The 19,392-nt window shown below is 36.5% G+C and overlaps 1 protein-coding gene across 16 annotated transcripts in view; it reads right to left on the bottom strand.

Annotated features, from left to right (window-relative positions):
• Positions 1 to 19,392, bottom strand: part of LOC150095834 (uncharacterized) — a 1,527,755-nt gene that overhangs the window by 894,215 nt on the left and 614,148 nt on the right. For all 16 annotated transcript variants that reach the window (XM_090409494.1, XM_090409490.1, XM_090409495.1 and 13 more), the window contains 2 exons: positions 11,804 to 12,001; positions 530 to 727 (listed from right to left, as the gene is read on the bottom strand). In XM_090409494.1, the coding sequence (XP_090265620.1) occupies positions 530 to 727; positions 11,804 to 12,001 (396 nt within the window). The remainder of the gene's footprint in view (positions 1 to 529; positions 728 to 11,803; positions 12,002 to 19,392) is intronic.

The following is a 19,392-nucleotide window of genomic DNA, read 5'->3' as shown; positions in this document are numbered from 1 at the left end:
AATATATTTTGAAAGCATTTAGAACGAGGCTGAAAATTCACTTGCCACCTATCTCTGATAACTCGCCTGTGGCAAGTGGATTTCTGGAGTCCTGATAATAGCAAAGTAATAACTGTTTAAAGTAAAATTACTGCACCTGAGCAAACAACCCAATCACATCCAATAAAACTACCATACCTATGCACAAACCATATCAGCTCTTCTAAATTAATTCTTTTCAAATACTTGTTCTAGGGTCTTTTTAAATTTGTTTAAAATATCTGCTACTGGAATAGTTTCCTAAAATTTATTTCAGTGGTTAATTACTATTTCACTAAATATAACATTTTCTTAAATGTAATCTAGACGCCTAAGATGTTCAATTTGGTTTGCAGAATTTAAGGTACTCGCTCAATCTGGTTTGTGGCAATCAGGATATTAGATTCTTAAATATTTAACATAGCCTAATGGGTATGTTAAATATTTAATAGCACATCATAAGAAAACAAAAAATTAAGTGGATTTTTCACACACATACACACACACTGACCTTTGTTGTTGCAGTAAGTGAAGCACCATGATCTAAAAGGACTGAAGCAACTTCTTCTTGTCCTTCTTTTGCAGCAATATGTAGAGCAGTATACATGTCTTTTGTAGTTGCATCCACAGCTGCACCATGTTGCAAAAGCAATCCTACAATATCTACATTACCCAACCGAGCTGCAATGTGTAGGGGTGTCTGTTGTTCCTATAGAGAAAACAAACATTCAAATGTATCTGAAGACAAATTTTAATAATCTACTCATAAAATACAATTATTTTCAACAATTTTTTATAACTAGTACTGTCAAGAACAATGACTTAATATGGTAAACACGTAACAAGTCATATGGCTTTTTAGTTCAATTTCATTAAATTTCTCACAGCTTAATCAGTTTCACATGTTCATTTATATGCATAATAATACTTATTTTAACAAAGTACTTTTAACAAAATACTGACATGTAACTTGATGACAATCTGTATCTAAGTCACAGGTAGAACTTGCAGTGTAATAATTTTCTTCCTGTTCAAGTGAGAGTATACTGAGTACTTAATGAATCAGCTTTGCAGACACACAGATAATTTCTTATCAATTTCAGATAGAGTTTAGGATATTTTGAATACTTTTGAATAATGCAAAGCAAAGTATGAATATTACAAGTGAAATACAAGAATATAAGAGAAGTCAGAAAAGCCATTAGGCAGGATCAGGAAAATTATTATGCAGATGAGAAGGAACAAGTATAAAAGGATGTTTCATTTATTTCATGACCTTAAGTACAAGTTTAAGTCCAAACTGAATCTTATCAAAGACAGAATGGAGCAGTATTAACAGAAGAAATGGAAATCAAAAACAGATGGAAAGAGTACTGTGAGGAACTGTACAACAGAGGGGATACGAAAAATTTGGAAGAGCCCTCTCACCAGGAAAATGTCGAATTGAGAGATCAGATTCTTTGCTTTAGACAGATCATTGAGAAGTATAGACTCCCCTAGGTAATGTGTTTCACAAACAACTCCAAAGCGTTTGACTGTGTTCAGCATGTGAAAATGTAGGAGGTAATGAAAATAGTGGGCATTCATTCCTCAACACATTATCAGATTGATAGCAATCGTGTACAGTGAGCAAGAAGTCAAGTAGTAAGAACCAGGTGTTGCATTAATTGATTGGCTTCGGTTAGGCAGGAGAGTTAGGCAAGGGTACCTACTTTCTACTCACCTGTTTAGCATCTGTGCTGAGGATATCAATGCATGCAGCATTGGATGAGCTTAAGACAGGAATTAGAGTAGGTGGCAGATGGACGAATAATATGAGGTATGACACAGTACTCCCTGGTAATGACATGGAAGAACTAGGACAAATCCTTGACAAAGTTCATGAGATCTACAAGAATAGAGGACTTAAACTCATCCCTACCAAGACAAAGAGTATGATTCTCAAAGGAAATATGGACAAGAAAGTTCCTAGAAACAAGGGTACATTAACAGAGGAATAATTGAGGAAGTTAACAAATTTGAGTAATTGGATCTGTCAGTAATGTGAAGAAATGCTGTTCAGAAGACAACAGAAAAAGATTAGGAATGGATAAAACAATAGTCAGAGACTTGTCTAAAATCCAGAAGGATGGATCTATCTCCACAGGAACACAGCTGAGGATTCTGAAACAGCTGTTTTTTCAATAGCAACTTATGGATGTGAAACTTTTAACCCAAAGAAGTCTGAGAGGAAAAGGAAAGCTGCTTTTGGGATGTGGTGTTAGAGGAGGCTGTTGAGGATCTCCTATACTGAAAGGCAGACAAATGGATGGGTGATAGAAAGGAATAGTAACTTTAAGACTTCTTAGAGTACTGACAGAAGAAAGCAGAAATCCTTTGGATACATTTAAAGAATGGAAGTAGGACTTTTCAATGACATGAATGAATGGTGTGTCTGAAGTGACTGGTCTTCAGAGAGATGAAGCTTCCAGTAAAGCATACAACAGGACCATGTGGTGAGGAATGGTGTGGCACATCACCATTCCTCACCACCAGGATATGACCATACAACATCTGAATAATAAATCAATGGATGAATAAACATTCTTTATAAGTTATTTAGTATTGGTGTCGTAATACCATTTAAATAAGTTATGAATAATGTCCAAAATCTAAGCCTGTCAATTAAATACCCTATGTAGAGACACTCTCTATACATAAATGTAAATTGAAGTGTCAGGTGAGGTCTAATTGAACGAAATAGATAGTAAGGCAAAGCTGTCTACTGTCTCCACCTGTAATTAATCATCAGTATGAATCAATTTACTGAATGAGTCATTTGCATAAGCAAATGATTCATTCACACACTGCAGGTCATTAAAAATGTCACTCTCAGAAAATAATAATGAAAGTTAAAAATTGGTTGTCGCCACTAGAGAGATTCATAGTGTGTAGTGTTCGTGATAGCTCCGGATAAGATAAGTATTATTTTCAGTTATCGTTGATAAATTTATTTAATATTGTGTAGTTTCGTTTGCCTTGCGTCTCTTAGTGTATCTTTTGTGTGTTTTTGGTGTGTTATAATTTATAATTTGATAAAATATGTTGCAAGTAAGTATGGCTCCGGTACGAAGGAAAATGGCGGCCAGTAATGATGGTTCGCCATCTTTATCAAAGAACAGTATAATAAAAGAGATGATTCAGTGTACTAGCTGCAAAATGTATGCTTTGCGGAGTGCGGTCGGAGTGTGGTTAGATGATAATAAAGGAGTGAATGTGTGTAGAAAATGTAGGGAGAATAAGAAACTGACGAGTATTTCAGATTGTGAGTGTGATATTTTTGTCAAACTTCAGAATGAAGAAAATAGGGATATGACAAGAAACGGCGAGGTTGTACCAGAGAATTGTGAGAGTGTGAATGTAGAAAGTGTGAATGATAGTATTAATGGTTTTACTGAGAATAAAAAAGATGAGATAGATGCAATGAGCGAGATCGCATTGTTGAATGGTGCGATACAAAGGGCAAAACAGCAGCTAGAGCGTATGAGCAAAAGTCGACTGAATGAACCAGCCAATAATAAAAAGTATGACAGGAAAAATAGATGTATGAGTGTGAACATGAACAAAATGAAGGATAGAGTGCTGTATGGAGACTCGTTAGTACGAGGTGTGATAGTAGAGGATTTGACAAAATCGTACCAACCTGGTGCGACCATCCTTTATGGTCGCACCAACCTGGTGCGACCATAAAGGATGAGTCTTTATGAGTCTATTAGACAGCAAACGGAAAGGGTGAAAGAAATGATTGTTGTGGCAGGTATGAATAATTTGAAAGGAGACAAAATGGAAATGATAGAAGACCTGAATGAATTGTTTGAGGTAGCAAAAGAAAAGAGTGAGAAAGTTAGAATGATTAGTCTTTTGCCACGGTATGACAGTGAAATGATTAAAAGGAGGGCCATAATTGCAAATGACTTTATGCGTGGGTTATGTATGACGAGTGGTGTGGAATTTGTGGACGTGTGGAGTGAGTTCGATGGGTGAAAGGATCTATATAAGATGGATGGCTTGCATTTGAATGGTTACGGTGTAAGAAGACTTGAGAAAGTGTTGCTGAATGTGGTGGATGTGCAAATTCAGGGAAACTAGATTTATTAAGGGGGGGAGTAGATATACAGTCCTTAGGGAGGCAGTCAAATGTAAGAATGAATATAATATGTCCAAGCAAATAAGGACAGCAAATCAGAGTGGAATAGTTAATATAAGGCATCAAGGAAGGGTTGGGGCTAATGGGGGTCTTAAATTCATGTACACTAATTCTAGGAGTATTAGGAACAAGAAGGAAGAGTTTTTGGCCATGGTTGGCACTTCCAGACCACAGGTTATTGGTATTAGTGAAACATGGCTGACTGTAGATGATATAGCTAGTCGAATTGAATGTGATGGGTATAGTGTGTTCAGGAATGACAGGGAGAATAAAATGGGGGGGGGGAGGAATATTGTTGATGATAGCTGATGAGCTGCAGCCAAGGAGAATAGAAGTTGAATTGCAGGATAGAGAAAAGAGCACATATGAGGCCATTTGGTGTGAGATTGTGGCTAGCAGAACTAAATATACAATTGGGTGCTGCAATAGACCAGGTGATGGAAAAGATGGTGGTGAAAGTATGCACAAGCAAATAGAAGAAATGAGTGGAAGGAGGGTGATTATTATGGGAGATTTCAACTATGGACGCATTGATTGGAGTGAGGAGAGGACACGCGGGAGGAAGGAACTGGATTTTATGCGGTTATTAAGGGATAACTATCTGCGACAGCATGTAATGGAAAATACTAAGGGTCAGAGAGTGCTTGACCTAGTAATTACATATGAGGATTTGGCTGTAACAAATATGACCACATTGCCACCAATCGGTGAGAGTGATCATAGGGTCTTGACTTGGGAGGTGGCTAAAGGTGTAGAATTTTCAATTAAGACAGGGTACATGTGGAATTATCAGGCTGGAAAGTATGACAAGCTTAGGAGTTTGATTGGTTCAGTGCCATGGCATGTACAACTGCAAGGACTAGAAGTTGATAGTGCATGGGAGGTAGTTAAGAAGTGTTTGCATGAAGCAATGGCTGACTGTATACCTAGAGTCCGAATAATAAATCAAGTAGGGATTAAATGGATGAATAACACCATTAAGCTTGAGCTGCAAAAAAAGAAACAACTATGGAGGGAATTTAAGGAGAAAGGTGACCGGCAGGCACATGAACGGAATAAAGCGCAGGCCAGAAGGGTAACGGGTGTGGTAAGAAAAGCAAAAAAGGATTACGAAAGAACATTGGCCATGCAGGCTAAAGTGAATCCTAAACAGTTTTTTAGATATGTAGCAAGTAAAAGGAAAAATGTACATGGCAGAATGATTTTAAAGAATGCCGATGGTAGGGAGGTAACTGAATCAGTTGATATAGTTGAGTTACTGAGTGAGCACTTTGCAAGAGTATATCAACCAGGTGGTGACATTGCAGAAACGAATGTACCAGTAGATTATACGGGAATTGTGGTGAATGAAGTAGAGGTGAGTAGTCTACTGCATAACCTCAATGTCAATACATCTGTGGGATTGGATGGTATACCAGCTCGTGTTGTACGAGAAGCAGCTAAAGAATTGTCAGTACCCTTGACCATTTTGTTTAATTTGAGTCTCGGGTCTGGGTTAGTCCCGAGGGGGTGGAAAGAGGGGAAAATATTTCCACTGCATAAAGGTGGTTCCAAGACTGCTCTTGTAAATTACCGACCGATTAGCATATCAGGATTCATTGTCAAGGTCTTAGAGAAATTAGTCAAGAAAAGAATACAGGATTGGATAGATGAAAATGTGATATTATATGGGGGACAACATGGTTTTGTGAAGGGTAGATCATGCCTCAGTAACTTGCTCACGTTTTATAACACAGTGACAGCTGAACAGGATAGGGGTAATGGGTTTACAGTAATACTACTGGACCTTGCCAAGGCTTTTGATAGGGTACCACATGGAACCCTAATCAGTAAACTGGAGCAGATGTGGATAGATATAGGGTTGGTGAGATGGATAGGAGGGTGGTTGAAGGAGAGATACCAGAGAGTGGTTTATTCAGGAGTGGAGTCTACAAGATGGCTTATGACCAGTGGAGTGCCGCAGGGCTCTGTTCTTGGGGCACTGCTTTTCAATTTGTTCATCAATGATATTGGAAAGGATTTGAGAGGAATTCACTTGTTTGCTGATGATGCAAAGTTGGGTAGAGCAATTATGAGTGCACAGGATGTCAAAATTTTACAGGATGATTTGGATAGTTTGGAGGACTGGGCTAGGAAAAATGGATGTCAATTTAATATGCCGAAATGTAAGGTTATGTGGTGAAAAGAATAGCAGCAGTATATCGCATTGGTGGAACCGTACTCCACGAGATTGATGAGGCCAGGGATTTGGGAGTGTTGGTGGATAGTGAATTGTAGTTTAGGGGGCACATTGCAAAAGTGACTAAAACAGCTCACCAAATCACTTGGCTTCTGAAAAATACTTTAACATGCAGAGACAAACAAGTTGTTGTTCCTTTGTATCGAGCCTTGATAAGACCCCATCTGGACTACTGTGCCCAGTTATGGGCACCAGGGTTTCTTCGTGATGGGGAGGAAGTGGAGAGGATCCAGAGACGAGTGACCAAGATGATAGCAGGTCTGTGGAATGAACCTTATGAGAATAGGTTGAAGATTTGTGGGTTACAGAAATTAGTCGATAGGCGAAGGAGTGGTGATATGATTGAGACATTCAAATTACTGAAGGGTTTCTATAAGATTGATCCAGAAGATATTTTTGAAAATATGACTGGTGGTGGGAGGACTAGGGGCCATGCATGGAAGCTGGGCAAGAGCGTGGTTGACAAGGGTGTTAGAGCTAGGTTTTTTACTTGGAGAGTGGTGAATGAATGGAATAAGCTTCCAGAGTCTGTTGTGGGTGCTACGACCGTGAATGAGTTCAAGGCAAGGTATGATAGATACTGTGTGAATGTCGAATAGTTGTTCTTGACATGATGTTAGGGCCTCCCTCGATGAGTCTGTCAACTCCTTGGAGTTGCCCGGAACAATAATAATAATAATAATAAAAATGTACATCACCTCACTTAAGCATATTTTGTTAATATGTTATTAAAAGCTAAACTGGTTTTCGCAGAAATAACATGTAAATTGAAACCTAGTTGGCCAAGTGGCTAGCGTATCTTCTCTAAAACCAACAGCTTGAGGGTTCAAATCCTGCTGTAGGCATGGATGCTTGTGATTGTGAGACCACTGTCTAGCTAATTAGAAGCCTGAAGTGATTTGAAAAAGTTCCATGTTTGGTCTCTAGAGCAGGATTTACAGACTACATAAGTATATACATATATATACATAAATCTGATAAAAATAGATAAAAGAAATCCTCACGCCTACCCACAGTACAAATATACTATAGGTTTACTAATAACCTTTCACGGATGGGACCACACACAAATAAGATGGGAATTGAGCTAAATTATGATTAATATGGATAACTAATGGAAATAAATTACCTATTGATTAAAATTTTTGCCCACATTTCATAAGCCTTCTTCAATGAAAAGAATTCTTCTTCTTCTTCTTCTTCTGCAGCTTCTCCCACTTAAGTGGGGTCACTGTTTCTTATGAGTCTCCTCCACACCTTCCTGTCTTGGGCTGTCACCACATCCAAGTTCTTCATCTTCAAGTCCTCTTCTACCAGCTCCCTCCATCTCTTCTTTGGCCGCCCACGCTTCCGCCTTCCTTGCACATCCATCTGCATGACCCTTCTTCCCACATATTCATCCTCCCTCCTCATCACATGACCAAACCATCTCAACCTTGCCTCCTGTATTTTCGCTCCTAAGTTCGTAACTTTCACTGTTCCCCTGACATAGTCATTTCTCAGATGATCCTTTCTGGTCACACCGCACATCCACCTAAGCATTCTCATCTCTGCTACTTCCATCCTGCTAATGTTATTTTTCCTCAGGGCCACAGTTTCTATAGCATATGTCATAGCTGGCCTCACTACTGTCCTATAAATTTTGCCTTTCAGATTGATCGGCACCCTCTTATCACATAACACTCCAGCCATCTCCCTCCAGTTCCTCCAACCTGCTTGTATCCTGCATCCCACTTCCTTCTCACCTCCTCCATCTTCTTCCACTGTCGAACCTAAGTATCTAAAGTCTCTCACCTTCCTGATGACATTTCCTTCCAGCTCCAGGTCTGTCTCCTGGCCACCGCCCACTGCGCAACACATATACTCTGTCTTACTTCTGCTCAGTCTCATACCTCTCTCTTCCAGTACTTTTCTCCATCTTTCCAGTTTAGTTTCCGCTTCTTCTCTTGAATCTACACACAGCAAGATGTCATCTGCATACAACATTGTCCAAGGTGCATCTTCTCTCACCTCCTCTGTTACCACCTCCATCACAATATTAAACAGAAACGGACTTAATGCTGACCCTTGATGCAAGCCAACTGTTACTTGAAAACTTTCTGTCCGTCCCAAACAGGTCCGAACACTTGTCTTCACATTTCTGTACATTTCCTGCACCAACCTGACATATTTCTCCGGCACCTTCTTCTCCCTCAGACACCTCCAGACTACTTGCCTTGGCACTCTATCGTATGCTTTCTCCAGATCAATAAATACCAGATGTAGCTCCCTTTGTTTCTCTCGATATTTTTCCATCATCTGTCGTAACCCAAAGATAGCATCTGTTGTTGATCTACCAGGCATGAAGCCAAATTGTTCCTTTGCAATCTCCACCTCCTCCATTTCATTCTTCAATGAAAAGAATGACATTCATAAATAACAAAAATTCAAAATCAGAGTTGAGGAGTACTATTTACCATAAGGAAGCTAAATCTGCTCTTTCTCTCTCTTTTTCTCTTTACAAAAAAAAAAAAAAAAAAAAAAAAAAAAAAAAAAGGTGGGGTCTGGTTTACGTCCAAAGGAAGCTAAATCTGCTCTAAAAATCTAAAAACATGTAAATAAATTTGCTTTAGAGGAGAAAGCACGTTCTGCAAGACCAAGACCATTCTGGCTCGTGAATGTTGATATGATTTCTTCTTCTATACAATGAACAGCGATAAATCTTCCAGACTGACCAAAACAATATAAACCACAAGAGCAAGTAATATGATAGATATCTGGAAACTCCAACACGAGAAGCTTGTTTTTGTACAATAACTTCCCTTCTTGGATTCCTCACTCTTGGGGTTTCATATTTTGGTCAATATTAAAGATATGACCCTGTTTGTTGCAAAGAAAGTAAAAATTGCATTTTTTCATGAACCTTGATAGTATGGTTGTGCAGAACATGCTATTGCCTCTCTACATATGGGGACCTTAAATGAAAACTACAACCTTACACGAAACAGATTTCTCATGAAAGCCTTACAGAGAAAGTTAAACATTCACTAGAATCGCAACAAGTCAAATGGATTACATTATTTCTTTATTGGAAATAGTACTCTAAACTCTCCTTTTTTTTTTAAGTTAATTTCTAAGATTAACTGACCATTGTTGAATTACTGAAGTGTCATATTAATGAATTTTTCTGATATGTATGGATGCATGTTATTCTGTTCCATTAATTTCAATGTTGAGAATGCCTATGAAAACTGAGTGAAAAATATATGCCAATAAACAATTAATTTATTTACAGAAACTATCTATATTAATTCTACTCTATTCACTCTGCTTAATGCATTCTGCTACATGGAGAGAATTTGTACATCTGTCAACCCTGACATTCCATGTTAGAGAACGTCTTATATTTCCATCTTTCTGATCTGCTATGCTTCAAAATTCTCATTAAGTTTTTGTCTCTACCACCTGCATAATTCTGATAACGACTCTAAACTTTCTGATTTTTTATCTTTGAAACTTGGATTATCTGCAATCCAAATACCACATAATGGCAATATCTATCTAGGTAATTTTACTCCACAACTGTTGTCTCTGCCACTAGCAAACTAAATAATCAACCTCCCAACATTTCTGATTTCTTCTTAACCAGTTGTCCTTGAAAATATATTCTGACATCAATTCTCCTGTTGGCAACCACATCCAAGTTTTGTTTTCTGGAGAAAATCCTTCACCCAGCTGCTTTCAGTCTCATGTCTGTTAGATATTGTTGTCAAATGAGGTGAACTGCATGATTTCGACTCCTCCTTTTCATGGGTTGACTAAAGTTTTCACTTTTCTGACTCAAACACCTACTCCAACCAAATAATAAAAAACTTTTTTTTACCCGAATGATTGCAAATACCTCCCCCCCCTGCAAAATTTCCCAATAACAATGACTTCCAGTTGGTCAAAAACAAATATCAACAAGATCCTTCTTTCTGTTAAACCATTTGCTCACACACAGTTAAATTCAGACTACAGACTAGCTATGGTATGACTGTCCAACCAAACTTGCAAATTTCACAAGCAGCCTGGTGAGTAGTTGTAATCTACTATAGTGTAAAATCGTATCTGGGTATTTCAGGGTTTTTTTTTGTTTTAAATAAGAAAATAATTGACTTTATGCTGATTTCTATCAGTTGTGATCAGATGATTTGCCTCACCTAGCTGATCTTCTTGAAGAATATTTGTTGGTGGTTATTTTACTATCCTATTTTCCATACATTATTAATAACAATACATTCTCGATAAATTGTTTTTGAAGAAATTCTAATAGGCTTTTCCTCCCCTGATACTTGTGCCACATATAAATATCAGTTGGATTGGCTATTGTCAATAACTTGGAAAAAAAAATTTGTTTCACAGAAAAGGTGAAAAATTTTTATAATAAAGAAAATAACAATAAGCACAATATGTTCAGCATAAGGCATCACTTTTCAGCATATCTTTTTATATAATTCCATCAAAAAAAGTTACTTTGTTTAACTGTGTCAACTGAAGTAGACTTTTATTTATTTATTTTTTTTTTTTTAGATTGCCTGTATTACTCTCAAGCAGTGACATGTATTTCTGCACTCGACGAAAAATTCTTATGTGAATCACAATGATGAAAGACTGCTAACCTAAGTGACATTAGTAATACGAGTGGTATAAGGATAAGATAGTGCTGTTGTGTGTGTAGATGGAGAGGATTAAGTGAGGAGACAGTGGGTTGTGTGGAGTATCCTCCTGGGATGAGTGCATGGAGACATCACAGAATAAAATACTCCTTAGGAGTGAGCCTGTTTAGATCCCTTTTCAAGTCATTTTGATTTCTTATTGTGCACCCATATTTTTTTTACACCAGGGATGAAATACTAATTGTATGGTCCTTGCTACCTCATCCGTTGAGAAATAAGAATGGCTTTAATTTTTAAAATTTTCACTAAGAAATTATTCTTTATAATATATTACTGAGCACTGATATTGTAAATTAGCATTTTTTCCCCTCTTTTATTGTAAAATTATTGCATACTAAGTGCTCTGCTAATTATGGCATTGCATTTGAGTAAACTTGGTGATCACCTGAATAATGAATGCCAAAATAATGTTAAGAACATTCTGTTTGTCAACAGGAAACCAGAAGCAAATAATTGACAAAACTAATCAGACATACTATGTCTGATTAGTTTTGTTTGTTATTTAAAGAAATCATGTGTGTACTTTTTAAGTTATTTTCTTAAAATATGGCAAGGTATAATAGCAGAAAATGCATTTGATAAAATAAAAAAAATCTTAACTAATGAAAGATCTGGCAAATAATTACAATAAAAAATTAATTACACATGATTGTTTGTTCTTACCCTTGCACAAGCATCTACATGAGCCCCATTGCGAAGAAGAATGCGTATAATGTCAGATTGATTTGCCCGTGCTGCTAGATGAAGTGGTGTTTCACCCCTTACTGTTGGCACATCAGGGTTAGCACCATGCTGAATTAAGAATATGACAATATTCATACAACCCATGAATGAGGCAACATGGAGAGGAGTTAGTCCTGACTGCAAAAAAGAATTCATTTTGAAGATTCAATTTTTCCTTGCATACATTTCTAAGCATGAAACTGTCGCATTTGATGTATTAAAAATATTTAGTATTAATACTGCAGCAGTGCTGTTTCTATTTCAACTTAACTCTATTAATATATTAAATATATTTCAAATTTATATTAAAAAATGTTATAATTAAAACTTCCTATTGTGAAATAATTCATACTGTTAATAAGAAAGAAAAAAGAAGTTAAAATTAATCTTGAAATATAAATAAAAGGAAATAATAGCATACATCAATTTAATAATCACGAAAAACTAATTTAGACATATGCTTAAGAGTCAATTTCAATAATTGGGAGGTCTCCATACAGTATGCAGGGAACATAGAGAACAGAGCTTTTGACCATTTACTCATTCCTCATCTTCTCATGCTATGTCCTGTTATTGGGTATCTAACTGCATACTAGATGAATAAGGATGGACTGACAATCTGGGACTTAAGGAACTAAGCTGCATTTTATACTGGACTGAACTGTATTTCTTAAATAATATGCCTTGAGGGTAGCAATAGCACCGTGGTCGATGGGGAACAGAAAGAAATGAAGTGGTATTTAGTGAATGTGATAACAGGATGGTCGTCATAAAGTATGATACGTTGTAAGCTGAATATGTTGCAAAGTTGACTATAATTAACTTTCCTTCATGCTCCATTGTCTAGTATTTTTATTTGATGAATTAATGTTGCCTCTTGTTAGAGTAAAATAACCCTGATGGATGGGGATCATTTATTTTCTTATCAAAATAACTTTCAAAGTACTGCTACGTTACAGAAAAGCTTACACCTATGTACATACTGCCCATGCAAAGCACACACACACAAGCAAATAAATACTAGACAAAAAAAAATTCTGTTCTTCTTTTAATTCTTTACTCAAGTGTGATCAAAGCAATGTTTGTACATTGACTCTTCAAGAAATTATCTTAGCATTCTAAGGTAATTTCTTTCAAGCATGAATATCTTTATGCATTATGGAGTCACTATGCAGATCAGTTTCAACCTTTGAGGTCTCTTCAGTGGGAGATATACCAATGCAGAAGAAATAGTTTTCATATGCATGGACTTTACCTAATGGAGAATACAGAAATCAGATGAATTATATTATTGCCAAGAGAAGGTGGAGGAGTGCTATCCAAGTGGCAAAAACACTACCTGGTGTAGACTGTGGGACAGATAATGAATTATTAACTGCTGAAGTAAAATTGAAATTAAGAAGAAACAAAAGGATAGTATTAGATTTGATTTAAATCCTCTAAATAAAAATTTAAAATAGAAGTCGGAAAGAAATTAAAAAGTTTGGAAAAGACAGGAAGAGAATTAGAAGAACTGTGGGAAGAAACAAAATGTACAGTCATAGAAGCAACAAAGAAGACTCTTAATAAAGCAACAAGAAAGAAAGATGGTAAATGGTTGTCAGAAGAAGCTATTCAAATTGCAAAGGAAAGAAGAAAATGAAACTTCAGAGAAACAGAAAAAGGGTTAGAAAACTAAGTGCAGATTTTCAAAGGAAGTATTCTTCTGTTTTATTGATTATAAGAAAGCTTTCAACTGAGTGGATCACAACAGACTGTGGATTATAATGAGAACAATGGGAATACCTGAACATCTAATTTTCTTGAAGAGCTGTATAAGAAGCTTCAGTAACATCAGTCTCTGAGTGGAAAAAAAGAGTGTGGCAGGGTTGTATACTGTAGCCCTACCTTTTTAATATTTATAGTGAATATATTATGAGAATGGCTGATTTAAACAAAGATTCAGATGGAATTAAAATTGGTGGAAGAAAAATAAATAATTTAAGATATGCAGATGATACCACCTTCATAGAAACTATGGAAGATTTGGAATGGTTGATTCTATTGGATAAGAGGGAAAGTGACAAAGCCAGGCTTAATTTAAACATCAGAAAAACAGTGATGGCTTCTGACAATTTAAATGAATTAATTATAGAGGGAGATAAAATAGAAATCATTGAAAGTTAGGATTTACTCGGGTACAGAATCAGAAATGATGGTAAATGTGAAGATGAAATTAAATGAAGGATAGTCATGGGGAAAAAAGCTGTTAAACCTGACAAAAATTATGCAAGATATTGGTTTAAGTAAGGCCACGAAAATTAGAATTGTTAAAGCAGTGGTGTATGGATGTGAAAGCTGGATTATTAATAAGAAAGACAGGAAGTGAACTGATTCATTTGAATTATGGATTGGAGGAGACTGTTAAGAATTCCATGGAATACAAAAGTGAATAATAAAAAGGTTTTAGAGAGTGTAAAGACAGAATTATCCTTGGAGACGATGATCACTAAACAGAAGTTGATTTACTTTGAACATATTGTACAAGCTGATGAATCATTGGAAAAGGCAGTTATATTGAAGAAGATTGAGGGATGGACAACCTAAAAGAACTTACCAACTTGAGTTTACAATTACTGAAAGAAAGGACAAGAGGCAGAGTGGGATGGGGAACCTTTGCTAACAGGATCATGGAGAGCTGAAAACGACTGGATGACACATAACAACAACAAGATCCCATGGAGTCAAAAACTTATCTAGAAAGTCCCTTTGTCATACACACACACAAATAATCATACTATGCTTAAACACATTGAAATTCTGTGCAGACATCACACTCTCAGGCAAGGCATTCCAATCATTCACAATTCTGCATGCAAAAATCCTGCTTCTCACTCGCCAGCTCACACCCACCTTATACACCTTCAGGGATGACCTCTTGTTCAATTTGAAACAGGGAAATATAGAAAACATTAATGAAGTTTCACTTCATATCCAGTAGTGGTTAGTGATGAGAAATGTGTTCTAAAATTTGAAATAATCCAAATCATTAAAATTTGGAAGGACCTACACATTTTGAAACTGACGACTGAAAGTGTCTACACGCTTAACACATTAAATGCCATGCTGTTTAGATGGCATAAGTCAGCAAAATTACTAACCAGTGATTCTGTTGAATACTGTGCCGTTATTTTAACATTCACTAACGTGATTATAATTAAAAATCTTTTTTATATCCCCAAAACAAATGTCAAAACATAATGGTGGTGGTAGTGATGGAAAACGAGCCCAAAAACCATTAACTTTGGAACAGAATTTAGTGTATAAAATGCTATACAGAAAGCCAAACCATCACCAAAATTTGCCATGCTGTTAATTTAGGACAGAACAGTCTTCGAAATATTAGAGTTAATGCTGAGAAAATAAAAACATCACATAACCAGAGACAGATAGATTATTATTATTATACGGATAACACCATGGAGTTCGAACACCCATCATGGGAGACCCAATCATCCACATTACCATACCTCTCCTTCAACCCATTAACACACAAAGCACTCACAATTGACTCTGGCAACTAATTCTACTCATTCACAACTCACCATGCAAAAACTCTAGTCCTCACATTACTGCTAACTGCACCTTTATTCATATTCCAGCACTTGTTCTGGTCCCACTAGCCAAGTGCTGAAACATTTCCCCTGCATTTATCCTATAAAACCCTTTACGTAACTTAAAAGTCAGCATATCAAGATCTTATAAAGAGGAATAACAACTTCCTTATATCTACTTGTTAAAGTATTCTTCAATAGCCAAGTAATCTTATGGACTACCTTAGCAACATTAGCAATAAGTCCTCTAAACTTTAACCCTGTCTACAACCATCCCTAAAACCCTATCATCTATTTCCTGGGGGTAGAGTGTCATCAATGTGATACATTGCTTGTAATCTATTAATATCAAAACGCATAACTTTACATTTCTCCACATTAAACCGACACCCATTATCATTTGCCCATAGTGACAGCCTATTTAAATTGTCCTGGAAGCTCTCCACACAGCTTTGATTAACTACACAGTTAACACATATTAAACGTGTTAAGCATGTTAAAGCAGTGGTGTATGGATGTGAAAGATGGATTATTAATAAGAAAGACAAGAAGTGAACTGATTCATCTGAATTATGGATTGGAAGAGACTGTTAAGAATCCCATGGACTGTGCAAAAATGAACAATAAAAAGGTTTTAGAGAGTATAAAGCCACTAAAATTCAGGGGATAAAAATCCCTTATTGTTCTACAGCCAGTAAGTGAAACTCTAAGATCGAGAACTACAATCTATGAGTTTCATGCCGAAGAACTATCGGCGAATCCAAGCATAAGTGACCACTTGGTTGTACAACACCAAGGTAACTCGAAGCAAAGGTGGAGCAAGCTCCCTCACTATCCTTGATATTTTCTCATAATGTAAAACACAGCTCCTAGGAGATGTAATACTGCCTTACATTATGAGGAGAGGTCACTACCCAGACCAGTTTCAACCTTTTTTTGAGGTCTCATCAGTGAGTAGGTAGACCTGGATGATATCAAAGCTTAAGTGAAAAGAACTTGCATACCTTCACTATACGAATGCCATAAAGATGTGCCTATATATTATAACTAATATGAAAAGCCAAACGGCTATTTTTCTAGCGACCTTAATTGAAATTAAGGGAATAAAATCCCTTGTTTTACAGCCAGTAAGCGAAACTCTAAGATCGAGAACTACGATCTATGAGTTTCATGCCGAAGAACTATCATCAAATCCAAGCGTAAGTGACCACTTGGTAGTACAACACCAAGGCAACTCGAAGCAAAGGTGGAGCAAGATCCCTCACTGTCCTTGATATTTTCTCATAATGTAAAACACAGCTTTTCAACTTAGTTATAATATATAGGCACACCTTTATGGCAATCGTATAGTGAAGGTATGTAAGTTCTTTTCACTTAAGCTTTGATATCATCCAGGTCTACCTACTCACTGATGAGACATCAAAAAAGGTTGAAACCGGTCTGGATAGTGACCTGTCCTCATAATGAAAGGCAGTATTACATCTCCTAGGAGCTGTGTTTTACATTATGAGAAAATATGGCAACCTTAATTTTAATTAAGGTGGCCAGAAAAATAGCGGTTTGGCTTTTCATCTTAGTATAAAGACACATCAAATCAAAAAATTAGAATAATAAAAGAAAATGTGTTGAATGATTTGCAATTCTAACTTATCATAATCATCATCAAATTCCTGCCATGTACCCTTAAGGGGTGTACAGGATATGACAGTACTACATGAAAAAATTATATCATTACTAACTTCCTATCTACAATTTTCCTCCAAATCAGTCTGTTACTTGTCAAGACTCCAACATTATCAGATCTTATATTTCTATCGTCTAAGGCACTTTGTACCATATCAATCCACCTATATCTTGGTCTTCCTCTGGGTCGTTTTCCTGCGAACCTGGCAGAGAACACTTGCTTTGCTAATCTTTCCTCTCCCATTCTATTTAAGGGACCATACCACCTGAGATTAGCTCCGCTAACACATTCCTGGATGCTGACAATGTCAAGTTCTTTCCTAATATTTTCATTTTTAATATGATATTGCCATTGATGCCATCTATTCACGCCTCTAATCTTTCTCAGGACTCTCATATCTGCGGTCTCTAGTCTTTGGTCAAGTGTTTTACTTCTGACCCAGCTCTCATATCCATAAGTTAAAACTGGTTTGAACACTGTCTTGTATACAGCTAATTTAGTGTTCCGACTGATTTCTCTCTTATTCCATATGAATTTATTCAGTTGACTTCCCACCATACCAGCTTTGCTGATTCTGTTGTCTATTTCTATATTTAATTTACCATCTTCAGTAAAAATCTTACCTAAGTAGCTGAAATGTTTTACTTATTCCACAGGTTCTCCATTCACAACACAGTTGAGAGTTTCAATGATTCTGCCTATTTTCATTGTCTTTGTCTTTTTATTGCTGACCTTCATACCATATCTATTACAACAGCTATTCAATTTATTCAGAGAATCTTGCAGACTCATAGCGGATTTATTGAGAAGTATAACATCATCCGCATAAAGCAAAGAGCTGACATTAACATCTCCAATTTTGATATCAGGTTTAATACCACTTTCCTTCATAATGTGATCCATATAGATAATGAATAACAGAGGGGATAATGTACATCCTTGTCTCACACCAGATTTAACATTAAACCATCTTCCTGTACTTCCTTCAATTCTAACTGCTGACTTACAACTCAAATAAAGAAAAAGTATTGCTTGATATAATGCCCCATTGACACCATATAACTGCAGCGTATTGAATAGCTTCTCTCTTGGCACCTTGTCATATGCCTTTTCCAAATCGACAAAACCTAAATACAGATCTTTGTTATATTCCCATGCTTTCTCGACTATTTGTCGTAAAGTGAAGATCTGATCCTGACAGCCTCTATTTGGCCTGAATCCAGCTTGTTCTTTACCAAGCTTTTCTTCCACAATTCTTCTCAACCTTTTCTCAAGTATACTTGCATAGATCTTGCCAGGAACACTCAGTAGGGAAATACCCCTGTAATTCTCACATTCAGTTTTATTTCCCTTTTTATATATGGGTACTATGAGAGCTCTACTCCAATCATCGGGAATTCGTCCCTCTGTCCAGGCTTTCTGAACTATGCAGTGCAGCCACTGTAAGACTCTTATACCACCATACTTCAGCATTTCTGGTCGAATATCATCTACTCCTGCTGCCTTTCCACATTTCAAGCCTTTGATGGCTTTTTCTACTTCAAGTATGGATATGTATTCCTGACTGCATGGCTGGTCAGTGTTTTTTTATCACTGTGCTGTCATCACTGCTTGTTTCATTTAGCAGTTTTTCAAAGTAATTACTCCATACTTCAAGGATATCTTTTTCTCCTGTTTTCATGTCACCTTTATCATCTCTAACTCCTTTTACAGCACTCTTTTCTCCATTCCTAAGCTTCTTCAACAACCTCCAGAATATTTTGCCACCTTCTTGATATTTATTTTCTATATTCTTACCAAAGTCCTCCCATGACTTTTGTTTAGCTAGTTTTACACACTGTTTAGCTTTCTTACATTTGTCTCTGTATTCTGTAAGAGTAAAAGCTGACTTATTTGCCAGGAACTTTTGATATGCTTTCTTCTTTTCCTTCACTGCCTCTTTAACTTCCTGTGTCCACCAGGGAGTTCTGATTTTTTTATCCTTGCACACAACCTCACCACATGCCTCTTTGGCAGAATCAATCAATGTTTTCTTCAGAGTTTGCCACTGAATCTCCAAGGTTTGATTCCTGTTCTCAAACTCTTTCATTTTCTTTTCAATAATCTTTCTGTATTTTAATCTACAGTTCACATCTGAGAGCTGCTCAACTTTTATTCGCTTCAAAACTTTCTTACATGTCATTCTTTTCGATATGAAATTCAATTTTATCCTGCTCAAGACTAAATAGTGATCACTTCCAATTTCAAATCCT

Source organism: Typopeltis vanoorti, chromosome 19, assembly GCF_054136105.1.
Source record: "Typopeltis vanoorti isolate ZY-2024b chromosome 19, IOZ_Tvanoo_1.0, whole genome shotgun sequence".
Classification (NCBI taxonomy): domain Eukaryota; kingdom Metazoa; phylum Arthropoda; class Arachnida; order Uropygi; family Thelyphonidae; genus Typopeltis; species Typopeltis vanoorti.
The sequence above is the reverse complement of the archived record's forward strand: the minus strand, read 5'-3'. Positions and strand labels throughout refer to the sequence as shown.